Here is a 17,560-nt window from a genome sequence, read left to right as displayed (position 1 = left end):
CTTTCTGACCCTTGATGGGAAGTGTAGTTCTGACGTGTTTAGCGAGTGGACTTCTGCTAAAAAGACTAGACTAGGATATTTTTAGGCAAGATGGGGAAACTAACCCGGAAAAAGAAACCGCAACGCTACTTAGCCCCTGGTCCCGGGCCTGCCTTTCTTTTGTAAGTCACTCTTGCATAAGCTGCCGCTCGTGATAAGGTGCCAAGTGCTCTTCCGCACCTCTAAGGAGAGCGTGCCCTCACTCAAGATGGCGCCCAGAGAGCTTCAGACCTGGTACGCTGCTGATTGGATGAAAGATAGAGGGCTTCCGGGAGTTTTCAAGCCGACTGTGGGGCAGCTGAGAGGAGTTTTGCACGTGGATCGCCGTTCGGGTGGGCGAGATGGAGACAGCCCCCAAGTCAGGCAGGGATGTCCCGCCCAAGAAAGACAAACTTCAGACCAAGAGAAGGGTATCGGCCTCCCTGGGTGGGAAAGGAAGTTTTTTGCTGCGGGGTCGGGGGGGCGGGGCGTGGGTGCGGAGTATCAGAGTTCCTGATCTGCTTGTAGAAACCGCGGCGATACTGGGAGGAAGAGACCGTTCCGACCAGAGACGGAGCCTCTGCAGGGCCTCCTTGTAACAAGAAGAATCGGGAGCTCCGTCCTCAGAGACGAAAAAATGCTCACATATTAAAGAAGTCTCGGATTTCTAAGAAGCCTCAGGTCCCGAAGAAACCCCGAGAATGGAAGAACCCGGAGTCCCAGCGGAGCTTGTCCGGGGTGAACGTGGAACCTGATGGGTGGCAAGGCAGGCCGCCTTGTGCTTTGAAAGGGTTGGGGTCAATCCAAGGCTGTCTACTAACTGCGTTCTCCTTTCTCCTAGGCCCAAGATCCATTCCCAGGCCCCGCCCCCGTCCCTGTGGAGGTGGTCCAGAAGTTCTGTCGCATTGACAAATCCCGAAAGGTGAGGTCCAGCCGGAGAGTTGGGAAGTGTTGGAGGCAGGGAGTGTCTGGGTGAGTTGAATGGAGCCTGGGCCAGGTAGCTCTCCTGTGACCCCACTTATCCTGTGGTTCTTCTGCCACTCCTCCCCACCAACAATGTTATAGCTACCACGTTCTAAAGCCAAAACTCGAAGCCGACTTGAGGTGGCTGAAGCTGAGGAAGAGGAAACAAGTATCAAAGCTGCTCGTTCTGAGCTGCTGCTTGCTGAGGAACCTGGGTGAGTGGGCCCTAATCTGGACCCGCAATCCCTGCCTTATAGGACTGTCTTTTCTCGTTTTTATGTTGGTACACTTGCTTCATATTGGGAAACTTTACTGCTATCCTAACCCTTGCTTTCAGGTTTCTGGAAGGGGAGGATGGGGAAGACACAGCAAAGATATGCCAGGCTGACATTGTGGAGGCTGTGGACATTGCAAGTGCAGCCAAGGTGAGCCTGAAGAGGTAAAAGAGCCAAGGGATTGATTGGTGGTGCAGGACAAGAGAGGAATGGGGGCTAGAAGAAGGCGTTACTGCAGGGTACTCATTTTTTTTTTTTTTTCACTCTTCTCTTTCCCAGCACTTTGACTTGAATCTGAGGCAGTTTGGGCCCTACAGACTAAACTACTCTCGAACTGGAAGGTAAGGTTGAATTCTAGTGACTCTTGAACTAAGATGTGTTTCCTTAACCACTTTAGCCATGCCCACTTCAGCCATTCACAGTGTATGTTTGGGTTGTTGATGAGGGGAGGGTCCTTCGATTTGCTTGGGTGTGAGGGTGAGCACCTGCAGCAACATGTGTCTGCCCACCTGGAGAGATGGGGCTGGCATGGGGCAGACCTCAAGTTGTCTGAGTCGGTGGTCCCCTGCCTTAACACCCTGCCTGCCCCTTACCTCCAACAGACACCTGGCTTTTGGAGGGCGCCGAGGTCATGTGGCTGCCCTTGACTGGGTAACAAAGAAGCTTATGTGCGAGATCAACGTCATGGAGGCAGTGCGGGACATCCGGTCAGTGGCCTCACTGTCAGCGGTCAGTAGGGGTGAGATAGTCCATCCTGATTGAATGATAGCCTGTGACCTCATTTCCCAATTGAACCACTCTTCCTCTCCCCCAGGTTTCTCCATTCTGAGGCACTGCTTGCTGTTGCCCAGAACCGCTGGCTCCACATCTATGACAATCAGGGCATTGAGCTCCACTGTATCCGCCGGTGTGACCGAGTGACACGGCTTGAGTTCCTGCCCTTCCACTTCCTCCTGGCTACAGCTGTGAGTGGCCGTGGAGCTCAGGAACTGGTTGGCAGCCCTTGGGATGACCACTTCTCCTTTAGGACCCCAGGAGAGGGAATACAGAGGGCAATCAGGACTGGGTCATTCTCTCTGTCTCTCTCTTTCTCAGTCAGAAACAGGGTTTCTGACCTACCTGGATGTATCAGTGGGGAAGATCGTGGCAGCTCTGAATGCTCGAGCTGGGCGGCTCGATGTCATGAGTCAGAACCCTTACAATGCCGTCATCCATCTCGGACACAGCAATGGTCAGTACCTGGCTTAGTTTTGACTCTCTGACCATCCTGACGTGCGTTTCTTCTATATTTATACTTCATGAGTCCCTTAAAGTTACCCTTTTATTTCCCTTTTTTGTTATCTGTTGGTCTTGAGTTCCCATCTTTCCCAGGTTTAGTAACCTCAGGGTTAGGTTTGTATTAGCAACTTTGGTTCTTCTTCTCTTCCAGGTACTGTGTCTTTATGGAGTCCAGCTATGAAGGAGCCACTGGCAAAGATTCTCTGTCATCGTGGTGGGGTCCGGGCTGTGGCAGTAGATTCTACAGGCACGTAAGTCACTGGTGGGATGAGGTGTTAGGTGGGCAGAAAGTTGTGGAGGGTAGTGTGCTTTAGGAGCACAGACTCTAAAGCCAGGATGCCCAGGTTTAAATCACAGTGTTACCACTGATGGGCCTTGTAAGTATGGGCATATTGCATAACCTTTGTGTGCCAGTTTCCTCACCCCAAAAATGGAAATATGAGTGTCTAGTTCAAGGGTCCACAAACTTTTTCTGTAAAGAGTCAGATAGTAAATATTTTATGATTTGCTGATAAGAGGTAAAATCAAAGGGTACTGTGTAGGTATTTAAATACCAAGAGAAAACAAATTATTACAATTTTTTTTTTTGTTTTTTTTTTGTTTTTTTTTTTTGAGGCGGAGTCTCGCTCTGTCGCCCGGACTGGAGTGCAGTGGCCGGATCTCAGCTCACTGCAAGCTCCGCCTCCCGGGTTTACGCCATTCTCCTGCCTCAGCCTCCCGAGGAGCTGGGACTACAGGTGCCTGCCACCTCGCCCAGCTAGTTTTTGTATTTTTTTAGTAGAGACGGGGTTTCACTGTGTTAGCCAGGATGGTCTCGATCTCTTGACCTCGTGATCCGCCCATCTCGGCCTCCCAATGTGCTGGGATTACAGGCTTGAGCCACCGCGCCCGGCCCACAATTTTTTTTTTGAGATGGAGTCTCAGTCTGACGCCCAGGCTGGAGTGCAATGGCGCAATGTCAGCTCACTGCAACCTCCGCCTCTTAGGTTCAAGTGATTCTCCTGCCTTGGCCTCCCGAAGAGCTGGGACTATAGGCACCCAGCACAACACCTGGCTAATTTTTGTATTTTTAATAGAGACAGGCTTTCACCATGTTGGTCAGGCTGGTCTCGAATTCCTGACCTCAAGTGATCTGCCCGCCTCAGCCTCCCAAAGTGCTGGGATTACAGGCGTGAGCCACTGCGCCTGACCTTTTTTTTTTTTTTTTTTTTTTTTTAATCTTTTGAGGGAGATGTAGTCTTGCTCTATCTCCCAGGCTGGAGTGCAGTGGCATGATCTCGGCTCACTGCAACCTCTGCCTCCCGGGTTCAAGCAACTCTTCTGCCTCAGTCTCCCAAGTAGTTGGGATTACAGGCACCTGCCATCATGACCAGCTAATTTTTGCATTTTTTTGTAGAGACGGGGTTTTACCATATTGGCCAGGCTGGTCTTGAACTCCTGACTTCAGGTGATCTGCCCGCCTCGGCTTCCCAAAGTGCTGGGATTACAGTTGTGAGCCACTGCGCCCGGCCCACACATTTTTAAGTTATAAAATTAAACATAATATGGCCAGGTGCAATGGCTCACGCCTGTAATCCCAGCACTTTGGAGGCTGAGGCGGGTGGATCACCTGAGGTCAGGAGTTCGAGACCAGCCTGGCCAACATGGCAAAACCCTGTCTCTACTAAAAATCCACAAAATTAGCCGAGTGTTGTGGCAGGGGCCTGTAATCCCAGCAACTTGGGAGGCTGAGGCAGAAGAATCGCTTGAACTTGGGAGGCAGAGGTTGCAGTGAGCCGAGATTATGCCATTGCTCTCCAACCTGGGCAACAAGAGCAAACTCTGTCTCAGAAAAAAAAAAAGTTAAACATAATATGAGGCTGGACACAGTAGCTGAAGCCTGTAATCTTTTTTTTTTTTTTTTTTTTTTTTTTTTGAGACGGAGTCTCGCTCTGTCGCCCGGGCTGGAGTGCAGTGGCCGGATCTCAGCTCACTGCAAGCTCCGCCTCCCGGGTTTACGCCATTCTCCTGCCTCAGCCTCCCGAGTAGCTGGGACTACAGGCGCCCGCCAGGTCGCCCGGCTAGTTTTTTGTATTTTTTTAGTAGAGACGGGGTTTCACCATGTTAGCCAAGATGGTCTTGATCTCCTGACCTCGTGATCCGCCCGTCTCGGCCTCCCAAAGTGCTGGGATTACAGGCTTGAGCCACCGCGCCCGGCCCCTGAAGCCTGTAATCTTAACACTTTGGTAGGCTGAGGTGGGCAGATCGATTGAGCCCAGAAGTTCAAAACCAGCCTGGGTGACATGGTAAAACTCTGTCTCTACAAAGATAGAAAACTTAGCCGGGTGTGGTGGTGCATGCCTGTAGTCCCAGCTACTCAGGAGGCTCAGGTGGGAGGATCACCTCAGCACAGGAGGTTAAGGGTGCAGTGAGCTGTGATCATCCCACTGTACTCTCGCATGGGCAGCAGAGTGAGACCCTGTCTTAAAAAATAATAATAAATATGATATTTGTGTAATACAGATCTACTAATGGGAAGCACTGAATTTGTCTTTTTGAGGATAACATTTTGCCTAGTTCATGTACAAAGTTAGTGTTCCAAATGATCAAATTTGACTGTAGATACTAATGTTTATGCTGATCTGTAGAGATTTCATGTATTTCATCTTTGAAAACCTCTTTTCACACGGTTAGGTAATGACAGGTGATATGTGAGGTGCTCAGAATGCTGTGAAGCACTTATGACTGTGTCACTGGGACTTGTAGTGTACAAAGCAGGAGTGCAAATCAGGATGCCGTAGTCTCTGTCATGACCACTCGGCTGTGTGTTGTAGAGCAAAAGCAGCCACGGTGTAAGTAAATAGTGAGTGGCCATGTTCCAATAAAGCTTTATTTGTGGATATTGGAATTTGAATTTCATACAGTTTTCCACAGTCTCAAAATATTCTTTTGATTTTTTTTCAACCACTTGAAAATGTAAAAACCATTCTTGGCTTGTGGGCTATACAGAACTAGATGATGGGCCAGGTTTGGCCCATGGACAGTAGTTTACCAAGCCCTAGTTTAAAGCCCTTATAAAAGCTGTTGTAGACATTAAGATGAGTTAAGGCATATAGTTTAGCACAGTGCTTAGCAAATAGGGAGCGCTGTATTCATCATTGTCATTCAAGATGATTGTTCTCTCCAGGTCTGGCTGATGTGAGGGGTAGAGGTGGTGTCTGCTTTGGATTTCTGCTGTTCCTGAGAGAGTATCTGCATTTTCCACAGCTGTTCTCTCTGATTTGTATTTTCCTCTGATTCCTTTCGTCAGGTATTCACTGGGCATCTGCTGTGGGCAGGGCTCTGTGCTGAAGTTCTGGAGATAAAAGGATGAATCATTGAGCCTGCCTTGGTGTGGTGCTCCAGTTACCCTTTAGGTATAAAAACTTGTGGCTATGGTTTTTTTTTTTTTTTGAGACAGAGTCTCACTCTGTCACCCAGGCTGGAGTGCAGTGGTGCAATCTCACTGCAACCTCTGTCCCCAGGGGTTCAAGCGATTGTCCTGCCTCAGCCTCCTGAGTAGCTGGGATTACATGCACCCGCCACCATGCCCGGTTAATTTTTAAATTTTTAGTAGAGACGGGGTTTCCCCGTCTTGGCCAGGCTGGTCTTGAACTACTGACATTGTGATTCACCTGCTTCACCCTCCCAAAGTGCTGGGATTACAGGCATGAGCCAGTACCTGGCCATGGCTATGGTTTTTGAGAATGACTGGCCAGGTGATGCATTTATTTATTTATTATTATTTTTCGAGATGGAGTCTTGATGTGTCACCCAGGCTGGAGTGCAGTGGCACGATCTCGGTTCACTGCAACCTTCGCCTCCTAGGCTCAAGTGATTCTTATGCCTCAGCCTCTGAGTAGCCGGGACTACAGGTGCGTGCCACTGCGCGCAGCTCATTTTTGTATATTTAATAGAGATGGAATTTCACTATGTTGGCCAGGCTGGTCTCGAACTCCTGACCTTGTGATCTGCCCGTCTGGTCTCCCAAAGTGCTGGGATTATAGGCCTGAGCCACTGCTCCTGGCCTCTGTAATTGTTTCTTTGGCCTCTGTAATTTTTTTTATTTTTTTTTTTTTGAGACGGAGTCTCGCTCTGTCGCCCAGGCTGGAGTGCAGTGGCCGAATCTCAGCTCACTGCAAGCTCCGCCTCCCGGGTTTACGCCATTCTCCTGCCTCAACCTCCTGAGTAGCTGGGACTACAGGCGCCCGCCACCTCGCCCGGCTAGTTTTTTGTATTTTTTAGTAGAGACGGGGTTTCACCATGTTAGCCAGGATGGTCTCGATCTCCTGACCTCGTGATCCGCCCGTCTCGGCCTCCCAAAGTGCTGGGATTACAGGCTTGAGCCACCGCGCCCGGCCTGGCCTCTGTAATTGTATCTTTGTGAACAAGTGATTTGGTTCTGCCCTTTTTACTCCATATCTATACCAGCCTGGCTCTAGGAGAGTCGGAAGCCCTGCCCAAGGGTTTCTGCCATCTCTGGGCCACTGGGCCAAAGCTGTAGCTTGCCCTCCATGGGCTACCTGGGTCAGCCACTCCTCTGCTTAGCGCTTAATCACTAGTTAGCTGAGGCCTGAGGTTTAATCAACACCTTGATGCTGAACAGCTCTGGTCCTTGTGATCTTCAGCCCATCCCTGCTTTTCTCTGGTCCTTCTCAGGAGCTTGTCACATAGGCCACGGGGACTCCAGCGATGAAGCCGACCATCTTTCATAAGAGGTGTTCTGGTAGCCTGCATTAGGATTGGATTGGGTTGACTTCTCAGAGCCGAACTGCTGCTTGCAGGTTTAGTAGTACAGTAGTATGGCCCAGACTCCCATCTGGCATCGGGCTGGTCTTTACCCAGGGGATCCTATAGATGGGTGTGTGGAGGGGAGAAGAGCCAGCATGCATCCTTGAGTTGTTAGTTCACCAAAGGATGTGACCCTGTGTTCCAGGAGCGCTCGGTAATTCCTGGTTTGCACTGATGGCCTTTCTCTGTGGTAAAGTCAGGGCCCTGATTATCTTGTCGGAAGTATCCAGTTGGGCCTCCCTTGGGCTCCATCATTGTGCAAGTCTCTGCTCATAAAAACTCTTTAGTTCCCTTCTTCTGGGTTCACAGCCAAGGCAAAAGAGAGTCCTTGGCCTCTTGGCAAACATACATCCCCTACCTGGCTGGTTCCCCTTCAGCTTCCCTCTTCAAGGAATAACTTGAACTTAGAAACTCCAACCTCACCTGTAATCCCAGCACTTTAGGAGGCAGAGGAGGTCATTTGAGGTCATTTGAGGCCAGGAGTTCAAGACCAGCATGGCCAACATGGCGAAACCCTGACTCTACTAAAAACACAAAAATTAGCCGTGGTGGCACATGCCTGTAATCCCAGCTACTTGGGAGGCTGAGGCACGAGAATCACTTGAACCAGGGAGGCAGAGGCTGCGGTGAGCCAAGGTCACACCACTGCACTCCAGCTTGGGCAACAGAGTGAGACCCTGTCTCAAAAAAAAGAAAAGAAACTCCAACTTCTGAAAGTAAACAACTTATGCAGTACATGATTCCTGGAGAGGATTTGGTCCCAACCTTCCCTCCCTCCTTCCAGGGAAAGCACACAGAGGGGCAGGCCATGGGTTGCTTCACCACTTCCTGAGTAGGTCTTCTCAAGTCCTTGGAGCCTTCAGTTTGTGATTTGTCATTGCCAGAGAGCAACGTTGGGATTGTGAGCTGTGGGTCCTCGGTCTGACTTTAAAGAAACCCCACAAGTTTTCCGCTCCTGATTTTCCTGACCATGTTTCCCAGCCATCCTGCTAACATAACCTCTGCTTCCCTCTCAGTCTCCACACTCTGGTGTCAATGCATTTGAACCTGCTGTGTATCTCTTTCCTGTACTTTTTTGAGAATTACCTAGAATGGGTCAAATCCTACCTTTCCTATGAAGCCTTTCTGACCACTGCAAATGCTCTTTCCCCTTGCTGGGCTGTGTGCTGCATGTGTGTACAGAGGGACATCACATTTAGGTGCAGCCTGTCGTGTGGGTGCTCCTTTTGACTCCCGTGTCTTGAGAGGGCTGTGTGGTGTTAGCAGATGAGAGGCAGATGCTAAAGAGATAGGCCTGACCATCCACTGACCTAGCTTTCCTTTCCCGGAGCTCCAGTTTCCTCACCTCTTAAAGGGAAATAAAAATAGAGTTGTGTGCAGCTTAACCAAGAGGATGCCTGTGGAGTGTTCAGGGTGATGGTAGTGGTTATTACTATTAATCTTTTTCTCCCCAGCCAGACTTGATGCCTGGACTTGGCCACAGCTTGCTTGGTAAACCCATTTACTGACAGATTAATTGATCCCTCTTCTCTCACCAGGTACATGGCCACCTCTGGCCTAGACCACCAGCTGAAAATCTTTGACTTGAGAGGGACCTACCAGCCTCTGAGCACTCGGACCCTGCCCCATGGAGCAGGACACCTGGCCTTCTCCCAGAGGGGACTGCTGGTGGCGGGAATGGGTGACGTTGTCAACATCTGGGCAGGGCAGGGCAAGGCCAGCCCACCCTCCCTTGAACAGCCCTACCTCACCCACCGGCTCTCAGGCCCTGTGCATGGCCTTCAGTTCTGCCCCTTTGAAGATGTGCTAGGGGTGGGGCACAGTGGGGGCATCACCAGCATGCTGGTCCCTGGTGAGTGGGCCAGGGATGGGGCTTGAAGTGAATGAACTCTGGGTGGAAGTTTGGGCCCGAGACATCCAGGAGCTGGGGGATTGGTTGGGCTGGAGCTGTTGGACTTACATTTTTCCTTACGGCTCCATGCTCCTCCCTCCCTCCCTTCAGGGGCCGGTGAGCCCAACTTTGATGGCCTGGAGAGTAATCCTTACAGAAGCCGGAAGCAACGCCAGGAGTGGGAGGTGAAGGCCCTGCTAGAGAAGGTGAGGCTTCCCTTCTGGAGAGGGTGAGGCTCCCCTCTCCTGGAGAGGGTCAGGGTTCCCCCTGGCGGAGAGGGTGAGATTGCCCCTGTTGGAGAAGGTGAGGTTCCCCTGCTGGTTGGTGTGCAGCATGGTTGTGAGGCCCCTGCTGCTGGGGAAGGTATGCATGTGGTTTTGGGTTGGAGGTAGAGAAAGCTATTCTGAGGTCTCATGCTGGGGGTCCTGGATAGAGGGGTTCAGCAGCCTTCCTGGCTTCCCTTTTTGGTGCTACCCTCCTGTGGCTCCTTGCTGAGTCCTATCCCTCTGTGAAACCCCCAGGTACCTGCAGAGCTTATTTGTCTTGACCCACGAGCCCTGGCCAAGGTGGATGTCATCTCTCTGGAGCAGGGAAAGAAGGAGCGGATAGAGAGGCTGGTATGCAGCAGGCCCCTGAATGCCCAGGCCTGTCTTCTCCCCCACTGGCCAGAAGTGTGGCCAGCAGGTGGGTGCTGCCAGTTCCTTGACTCAGACCGAGGCTGTAACAGATTTCACTCCTGTCCCCTCCCTCAGGGCTATGACCCGGAGGCTAAGGCTCCCTTCCAGCCAAAGCCAAAGCAGAAGGGCCGTAGCTCCACAGCAAGCCTGGTGAAGAGGAAGAGGAAGGTCATGGATGAGGAACACAGGGTAGATGAGTATTGGGATGGGCCGGGCCTTCCACAGGCTGCACCCTCCTGCTTGTGCCTCTGCCCTTGTCAGCCTGCCACTTCTCACTGTCCCTGTGTCCTCCCCCTCTCCGGTCCCCAGGACAAGGTCCGGCAGAGCCTTCAGCAGCAGCAGCAGCGGCATAAGGAAGTGAAGGCCAAGTCCACGGGGGCCTGGCCATCTGCCCTGGACAGATTTGTGCGCTGAGCCAGACTCCAGGGTTGCCTGGGAACCGTCTCTCCCCAAGATCACCTGTAGGGAAAAGAGTGTTCCCTGGAACAAGGAGGTGGGGCACTGTGGTCCTTTCCCCAACTGGGGGTGGACAGCTGGCTCCTGGGGTGGGTTGGTATTAAAGAGGAAAGCGATTTTTTGGATAATGTGTCTGGATCATCTTGTGGACCCCTCCCCCTTGCCCAGCATGAGGCCATTCTAGGATCAGAGGAGTGTGTCCTGCCTCTACCCCCATACCTTGTGGCTGCTGTGGCCTTAGCTTTGCCTTTTAGGGGCCTTCCTCCTCAGAGAGGCTGTCCTCTCTCCCATGTCCCTGGAGATGTCCTTCCCATGAAGCAGGGTCTGGCAGCCTCTGGGGTCTCCAGGTTTGTGTTGTTCTGGGGGTCCTGGTGAAGACCACACTGCACTCGAAGAAGAAGTGGAGACAAGTTTATTGAGGAGCTTGACAGCCCTCTTCTGCCCTAGCTTGAGAGAACAGCTGCAGCATTTTTTTCTTCTTCTCTTCCTGATGACCATCTTTCAGGCTGGCGGGCCAGGCCCCTGGGTGTCTCCCATATCCCTGTCTTTAGTGAGACTGAGGATCTGGTATGAGGAAACAGATCAGCTGCAGCCAGTGAGGGCCCCTGCGTTGGGCCTGGGAGAGAGAAGGTCCTGTTCCTGCCTTTCCTGTGGCCCCAGGCACTCTCAGCTGTGAAGCCAGGCTATTGCTCGACACCGCAGGATACCCAGGACTCCCTGGAACCAGGAGCAAAAGGGTGCAGTCCTTTCCCCGTCAGAGCCACCCACCAGCTTCCAGGCTTCCTGCATCTTCCAGGGGTCCAGCCTGTGGGACGTCAGCAGGAATTTCCCATAGCAGCACCGGTCTAGCGGGTAGTGGGTGGCACCAGCCAGCTTGACACACTGTGTTGGGGCGAGGCCTCCTCGTCGGGCACTTACCCCCACAAAGACATCCTCTAATGGGAGAGGGGGTGCCCGGCTGGCTACCTTGAGAATGAGCTGCACAGCAGACGCTGAGAGCACATACCCCGTGCCTGAGGCATAGGGTGGGAAGGGGCCCCAGGTGTGAGGCCACTGCTCCTCTGATACACGGTGCCTGCCCCCTGGTGTCCGAGAGGGGTTCACTCGCCAGTGCACCCGGCCCAGGTACAGAAGAGGCACTTCCTCGCTGTGCAAGGCCTGGCCTCCTTCCTGCTGTTCATTTCCAACCTCAGCCTCTCTCTGGGGTTCCGTGCTTCTCTCCCATTGCTCCCAACGGCCCCCTCGCAAGACCAGCTCTGATACCAGTTCGGGGACGTTGACATACACATCATCGTCCGTCTTGAGGACGTATCGGGCCATGGGGCAGTGTTTCTCAGCCCAGTTCAGCCCGCTGAGGGTCTTGAGAGTGAGGTTGCGGTAGGAGTCCTGGAAGGCGGCCTGCAAGATATCCCCCTGGGCTGCTGACTCCGAGGCCAAGTCGTTCCCCTGGGAGCCCCACACGGGGTGCTGTGCGTTCGGCTCTCCCAGCAGGAATAGCGTCTGTACCCTGAGTCCCCGGGCCTCGCGCAGCCCGCCCCACGAGGCCCGAATGGCGTTTCTCTGGTTCAGGTTTTCCGGTGCCGTGCACACCAGGATGAGCAGGAAGGGAGGAGCCCCGGGACCACCGCAAGCTTCCTGGTTGGGGATCAAGAGGCGGGGCAGGGCCAGGGGCGGCCCCGGTGAGGCGGGGGCTGGGAGCAGGGAGGCTAGTGAGAGGCTCAGCAGCTCCTCCCCCAACCCCGAAGGCCCGAAGAGGGTCCAGACGATCACCAGCAGCAGAGCGGTGAGGAGCAGGCGCCGGAAGAGCCTGAGCGGCATGGTGCGGCGCACTCCAAGGGGAATCCGGAGAGCGAAGGGCGGAGACTAGCTGCCCGAGCCTGGGTCACGGCCGGGATTTAACCGACCACGCCTGGGATGCGGAGGGCTGAGCGCGCGACCGGGACCAGCGTACCCTGGGGGTCGGGGGAAGGCGGTGCGGACCGCGGTCGAGGCATGCTGCAGGGGTGGCTACCTTGTCGTCTCGGCCTCGCCGCCAGCAAGCTCCGCTCCATGGCTGGCCGACTGCGGCACTCATGGCCCCTCCCCCGCCTCGCCCTGGCGGCCGGCCTGCCACCCGCTTCCGCGCTGCGCGCTCCCATCCCCGCCGGAAGCGGCGTCGGAGCAGCGCGGCAGGGCGCGGAAACCCGGGCGGGTGGAGTGGCACCAAATGGAGCGAGACCGGTCTGTCCAGCCACTCCCCATCCCAACCCACCCACGTATTCCACCAGGGGGACCACACCCTTTATAACCAACATCTGTGTTTTTGCCTTTGTTGCTTTGGTCACAGCCCCAAAGATTTTCTCTTTTAACTAGATGACCCCTTTTTTAAAAACAAAAACCCAGAGTGACCAGGACCTGCAAACCCACCTGAACTGCAACTGTCTAGGCTCAGCTACCCACTCCACAACCATGCTGCACACCAACCCCAGGGGATTGGTCTCTAAACTGGCCTGGGTCACCCCCTTGAGGCTGGGAATTGTTTTCCCCTCACATTTCTCTTTACAGAGAGGGACATCACTAGCTACACATAGGGAGACAGAAGGGTCTCCAGTATCACCACTGCTAAAACCAATAGCACTGTGTGGGCAACTGAGTAGGGCAGCTCTAAATGGAAAAGGGACCCAGCACTTTAACATTCCCTATTAGAATGGACAGAAAGGACAGGAAGCCATAGGTATATAAACTATTTATTAACAGACAAGGCCTACAGACTTATTTCTTCTTGGACACACCCACGGTGCGGCCACGGCGGCCAGTGGTCTTGGTGTGCTGGCCTCGGACACGAAGGCTGCAGGTAAAAAGAGAAGGGTCATAGGTCATACACAGCACAAAGAAAGGCTGGGGAAAAGGAAGAGCGAGTAGGAGGAATGCTGTGAGTCGAGGTAGGCAGGGAGATGAGACCCCTCACTCACCCCCAGAAGTGGCGCAGCCCTCTATGGGCCCGAATCTTCTTCAGTCGCTCCAGGTCTTCACGGAGCTTGTTGTCCAGACCATTGGCTAGGACCTGGATTCAGAGGAGGTGGCAAGGGATGTTTCATCCCCTGACCACCTATGCCCAATTCTATCAGGATCCTCCACCCTTCCTCTAATCCTGCCCTCATTTCAGTACACACCTGGCTATATTTTCCATCCTTTACATCCTTCTGTCTGTTCAAGAACCAGTCTGGGATCTTGTACTGGCGTGGATTCTGCATAATGGTGATCACACGTTCCACCTGGCAGGCAGGACAAGGTCAGATCTACATGGCCCCCTTTCTGAGGCTGACCCCACCCCCAGCCCCCTTCCTTGTCCTCACCTCATCCTCAGTGAGTTCTCCCGCCCTCTTGGTGAGGTCAATGTCTGCTTTCCTCAACACCACATGAGCATATCTTCGGCCCACACCCTGAATGAAGTGAGGGTTTTCGGAATTAGGGTTCAATCTGATTTTTAAATTCCTTTATAGCCTCATTATTCAAAAAGCGCACAAAGGTAGGATCTGCAATAATCTATTTTGCAATCCCCTAGGTCACCCTTTCCTCACCCACCTTTCCAGATATAAACCATTAGATAGAAGGTTAACTTTGGGCCGCACGCAGTGGCTCACGCCTGTAATCCTAGCACTTTGGGAGGCCCAGGTGGGCGGATGACTTTGAGGGCAGGAGTTTGAAACCAGCCTGGCCAACATGGTGAAACCCTACTAAAAATACAAAAAATCAGCCGAGCATGGTGGCGGGCGCCTGTAATCCCAGCTACTTGGGAGGCTGTGGCAGAATTGCTTGAACCTGTGAGGCGGAGGTCACAGCAAGCCGAGATCACACCACCACACTCAAACCTGGGCGAGAGACAGAAACCCCGTCTCAAAAAAAAAAAAAAAAAAAAAAGTTTACTTTGTTCAGGGGCACGACTGAATCATGAACACAGAATTTATTATAGACAACCCTTTGAAAGCAGGGTTTTCTCCTCATTGCTCAGCATTATGTATTTGTCACTAAGTGCCTTCTGATTCTTGCATTTAGGAGAACAAGGGGCCTGCCTCTCCAAGTTGATGCAGTAAACCAGAGTCTTACGAGTTACAGGCTCTGATTAAGGTACTTGGGCTGTCAGTTCCTCGGAATCTCTAAGGCAAATCCCTGTATCCCTATAATCAAAGTATTCCAAGATCACAAACTGAATTTTGTCAGTGCCCAGAACTGATCGCCCAAGTGATTATAAAAAAAATCTAATGCTTACATTGGTAGCATCATATCAACACCAGCACTAGCACCCATGCCATCTAAACTCATGAACCAAAGTGATTTGGAGAGTGAAGGATGAACTGAATAGTAAGCCCTGCCCCTCATTTTGTCCATCTAGAACCTCAGAATGTGGCCCTATTTGGAAATAAGGTCTTCACAGAAATAATTAGGTAAAATGAAGTTATCTTTGATTAGGGTGGGCTCTAGATCCAAGGACAAATCATGAGAGAGACATGAAGAGGACCATGAGATGACAGCAACAGATTGAAGTAATGCAGTTACAAGCCAAGGAACACTAAGGATTACTGGTAACCACCAGAAGATAGGAAGAGGCAAGGTTCTTAAGTGCCTCCAGTGCTGTAATTTTCCTAGTTTATATGAACTTGTTATAGTAGGCCCCAGGAAACTAAAACAAATGGCAGTTCCTCTCTGCAAGACAGAGAGATCAAGGGTTCGCTTCACAGTGGCTCATGCCTGTAATGAGCATGAGCTGGGAGGCTGAGGCTGGAGGGTCACTGAGCCCAGGAGTTCCAGACCAGCTTGGACAACACAGCAAGATCCAGATTAGCCAGACGTGGTGGTGGTGCACACTTATAGCCCCAACTACTTGGGAAGTTGAGGCAGGAGGATTGACTTGAGCCCTGCAGGTCAAGGCTGCAGTGAACGGTGATTCCGCCACTCCAGCCTGGGCGACAGCGTCTCAAAAAATAAATGTGGCTGGGTGCAGTGGCTCAAGCCTGTAATCCCAGCACTTTGGGAGGCTAAGGTGGATGGATCACCTGAGGTCAGAAGTTGAAGACCAGCCTGACCAACATGGTGAAACCCCATCTCTTCTAAAAATACAAAAATTAGCTGGGCGTGTGTCTGTAATCTCAGCTACTTGGGAGGCTGAAGTTGCAGTGAGATGAGATCACACCACTGCACTCCAGCCTGGGTCTCAGAATAAATAAATAAACGTGACCAAGGGTCAAATTATTAGGTTTATTCAGAAGAGAGCAGGGTCTTTCAAATTTATTAATTAAATGACGAGGTTTCACCATGTTGGCCAGGCTGGTCTTGCATTCCTGACCTCAGGGGATTCACCCACTTCAGCCTCCAAAGTGAGCCACCGCACTCAGCCTCAAATTTAATTATGTGTTTACAAATGAAGATTTACTTCAAAATGAGAGTGGGAAGAGAGATAGATAAAATGAGATTTCTAATTTTAGTTAGATTTCTAATTTTAGTTAGAATAACCTTCATCCAAGAAGGTTATTCTTCTCTATTACACTTCTGAATGGTGCACCTCTACTTAAGCCTCACAACAAGTATCTAAGTACAGTATTTCACACTGCCTGCCTTATTAGTTTCACAGAGCACCCAACAGAAGGAATTTTCCTCTACACATCCCTTAAACCAGCCAACAGTATCCCTACTACTATCCACTCGCTAATGTCGCCTAAGTATCTACCATGCAACAGAAGCCAAGAACTGTAAGACAGGACTAGCCCTGCACCCATGAAGTGGACACATACTGGTAGGCTATTTCCACAACTAACTACAAATTCCGACTTAAAAAAAAAAAAAAATAACGTGTCTATCTAGAAAGCCAGGAGTTTATTAGGTTTGTGGAGAGAAATACCCAAGTGAAATTAATTGTTCTTGCATTTACTGATTCGATTCTTAAAAGCCAAAGAGAGAGATGTACTCCTTCACACTTCGACAGGAGTGACATATGAGTAAATGTCCTGCTCATACTTCTTCCACCCTCCATCTACAAGTTTCTTCACACTTTTTATCTGTTGGCATTTCTACTCATCCCTCAAGATGCCCAGTAATCCTCCAATTCTCAGGGAATATAAATTTCACAGGAAGCGTTGCTGTTATGATGGCGGGGTGGGTAAAGAAACCGAATCCAGAAGGATCTCACGGTTCAGGAAAACCTTAGCGAATTCGGGTGAGCAACCATACCTACTCCCCACTTCCCCGGGTGGAAATGTTTTGGCTCGACCTTAGACCACTCTCTCGGCTTTAATCACTTATTTTCTGTGGTAAATGTGGTAAGTGCTAAAGAGATTAGTCTCTTCCTAAACCACTTTCTTTTCTTAATCCAGCAGTCAAGGTGATCTGGATGAGACTCAAGTCTCCCCAACCTTGCTTCATTTTTGCTTATGTCTTCACAACCCAATTCTCATTTACATTCCCTATTCCTTACCCTACTTTACTTACCTTAATGGCAGTGATGGCAAAGGCTATTTTCCGCCGCCCATCGATGTTGGTGTTGAGTACTCGCAAAATATGCTGGAACTTTTCAGGGATCACTAGAGACTGGTTTAAAAAGTACGGGGTAGAAATTAGACACAGTAAACTATCAAACAGTAAGGTTGTAAGGCAAACGAACTTCATACAAAACGGTTAAGCCTGTCACACAAGTGGCAAAGACACCCGATCCCCACCCCTAAGGTTTTCACATCACACAGCAAACTCCTCAGTCCTGCAGAGTAGGCACATGATGCAACCTTTGGAGAGAGGAGGCAGGTCTCCTGCCCATTCCCAAAAGTGCGTGGCGGAAGCCAGAGTTCCCCATACACGCCCAAGCCTTAGGCAGCTTCCGTGAGCCAGGGCAGTGACCCTTCCTCGGGCCCGCTCTCCGAAACTGGAAATCTTTGGTGTCCCTTTCCAAGGGCGCGATCCAAGGCTTCATACGGAAAGTCTCGGGCCCTCAGGACAGGGCGTTTCCAGAACCCCAACAGCCGGCTTTCCTTGCCCGAGTTGCGATGTCGCTGGATCACGGCACGGATTCCAGGCTTACCATGGCGGCAGCACAAGCGGCGGCGTGTAAGCCTCCTGTGGAAGAGAGAGCGGAAGTGACGCGGTATCATTATATAGCTTTCAGGAGGAAGAGGCGGAGCGATCTAGGAGAAGTGCTTCCGGAAACTGTTTCAGCCTGACCTGGCTGG

General features: G+C 51.6%; 3 protein-coding genes across 5 annotated transcripts; 1 reads left to right on the top strand and 2 right to left on the bottom strand.

Annotated features, from left to right (window-relative positions):
* The first annotated feature begins 28 nt into the window (after nt 1-28).
* WDR46 (WD repeat domain 46) lies at nt 29-10,492 on the top strand. Of its 3 annotated transcripts, XM_010357855.2 has the most exons (15): nt 41-449; nt 547-756; nt 860-940; nt 1,084-1,196; nt 1,319-1,406; nt 1,536-1,597; nt 1,859-1,963; nt 2,071-2,221; nt 2,352-2,487; nt 2,686-2,785; nt 8,882-9,195; nt 9,346-9,440; nt 9,756-9,851; nt 9,987-10,100; nt 10,221-10,492. In XM_010357855.2, the coding sequence occupies exons 1-15, from the start codon at nt 381-383 to the stop codon at nt 10,323-10,325; spliced, it is 1,839 nt and encodes a 612-aa protein (XP_010356157.2). In that variant the 5' UTR covers nt 41-380; the 3' UTR covers nt 10,326-10,492. The 3 variants fall into 3 exon arrangements, with proteins under 3 accessions (XP_010356156.2, XP_010356157.2, XP_030784134.1); XM_010357854.2 differs by having other exon boundaries at nt 29-449; nt 9,987-10,492; XM_030928274.1 differs by lacking the exon at nt 41-449 and having other exon boundaries at nt 664-784; nt 9,987-10,492.
* On the bottom strand, nt 5,389-12,508 carry B3GALT4 (beta-1,3-galactosyltransferase 4). The gene is made up of 2 exons (XM_010357856.2): nt 10,587-12,508; nt 5,389-5,868 (listed from the first exon to the last, which is right to left on the bottom strand). The coding sequence occupies exon 1, from the start codon at nt 12,183-12,185 to the stop codon at nt 11,034-11,036; it is 1,152 nt and encodes a 383-aa protein (XP_010356158.1). The 5' UTR covers nt 12,186-12,508; the 3' UTR covers nt 5,389-5,868; nt 10,587-11,033.
* A 569-nt stretch (nt 12,509-13,077) lies between these two features.
* Nucleotides 13,078-17,513, bottom strand: RPS18 (ribosomal protein S18). Its single transcript, XM_010357857.1, has 6 exons — nt 17,413-17,513; nt 16,830-16,928; nt 13,703-13,789; nt 13,520-13,621; nt 13,319-13,410; nt 13,078-13,194 (listed from the first exon to the last, which is right to left on the bottom strand). Exons 1-6 carry the CDS (start codon nt 17,413-17,415, stop codon nt 13,119-13,121), a joined length of 459 nt encoding a protein of 152 aa, XP_010356159.1. The 5' UTR covers nt 17,416-17,513; the 3' UTR covers nt 13,078-13,118.
* Between the last annotated feature and the right edge of the window lie 47 nt (nt 17,514-17,560).

This window comes from Rhinopithecus roxellana, chromosome 4, assembly GCF_007565055.1.
Source record: "Rhinopithecus roxellana isolate Shanxi Qingling chromosome 4, ASM756505v1, whole genome shotgun sequence".
Lineage (NCBI taxonomy): Eukaryota > Metazoa > Chordata > Mammalia > Primates > Cercopithecidae > Rhinopithecus > Rhinopithecus roxellana.
This window is presented reverse-complemented; position numbering and strand designations above follow the sequence as displayed.

Coding starts and splice junctions, on each gene's coding strand:
- RPS18 (XM_010357857.1), bottom strand. Junction 13,790..16,829: donor TTGCCATCACTGCCATTAAG/GTAAGTAAAGTA, acceptor CACTTCATTCAG/GGTGTGGGCCGAAGATATGC. Junction 13,411..13,519: donor AGGATGGAAAATATAGCCAG/GTGTGTACTGAA, acceptor CTCTGAATCCAG/GTCCTAGCCAATGGTCTGGA.
- B3GALT4 (XM_010357856.2), bottom strand. CDS start 12,185: ATGCCGCTCAGGCTCTTCCGGCGCCTGCTCCTCACCGCTCTGCTGCTG.
- WDR46 (XM_010357854.2), top strand. CDS start 381: ATGGAGACAGCCCCCAAGTCAGGCAGGGATGTCCCGCCCAAGAAAGAC. Junction 450..546: donor AACTTCAGACCAAGAGAAGG/GTATCGGCCTCC, acceptor ATCTGCTTGTAG/AAACCGCGGCGATACTGGGA. Junction 9,196..9,345: donor CACCAGCATGCTGGTCCCTG/GTGAGTGGGCCA, acceptor CCCTCCCTTCAG/GGGCCGGTGAGCCCAACTTT.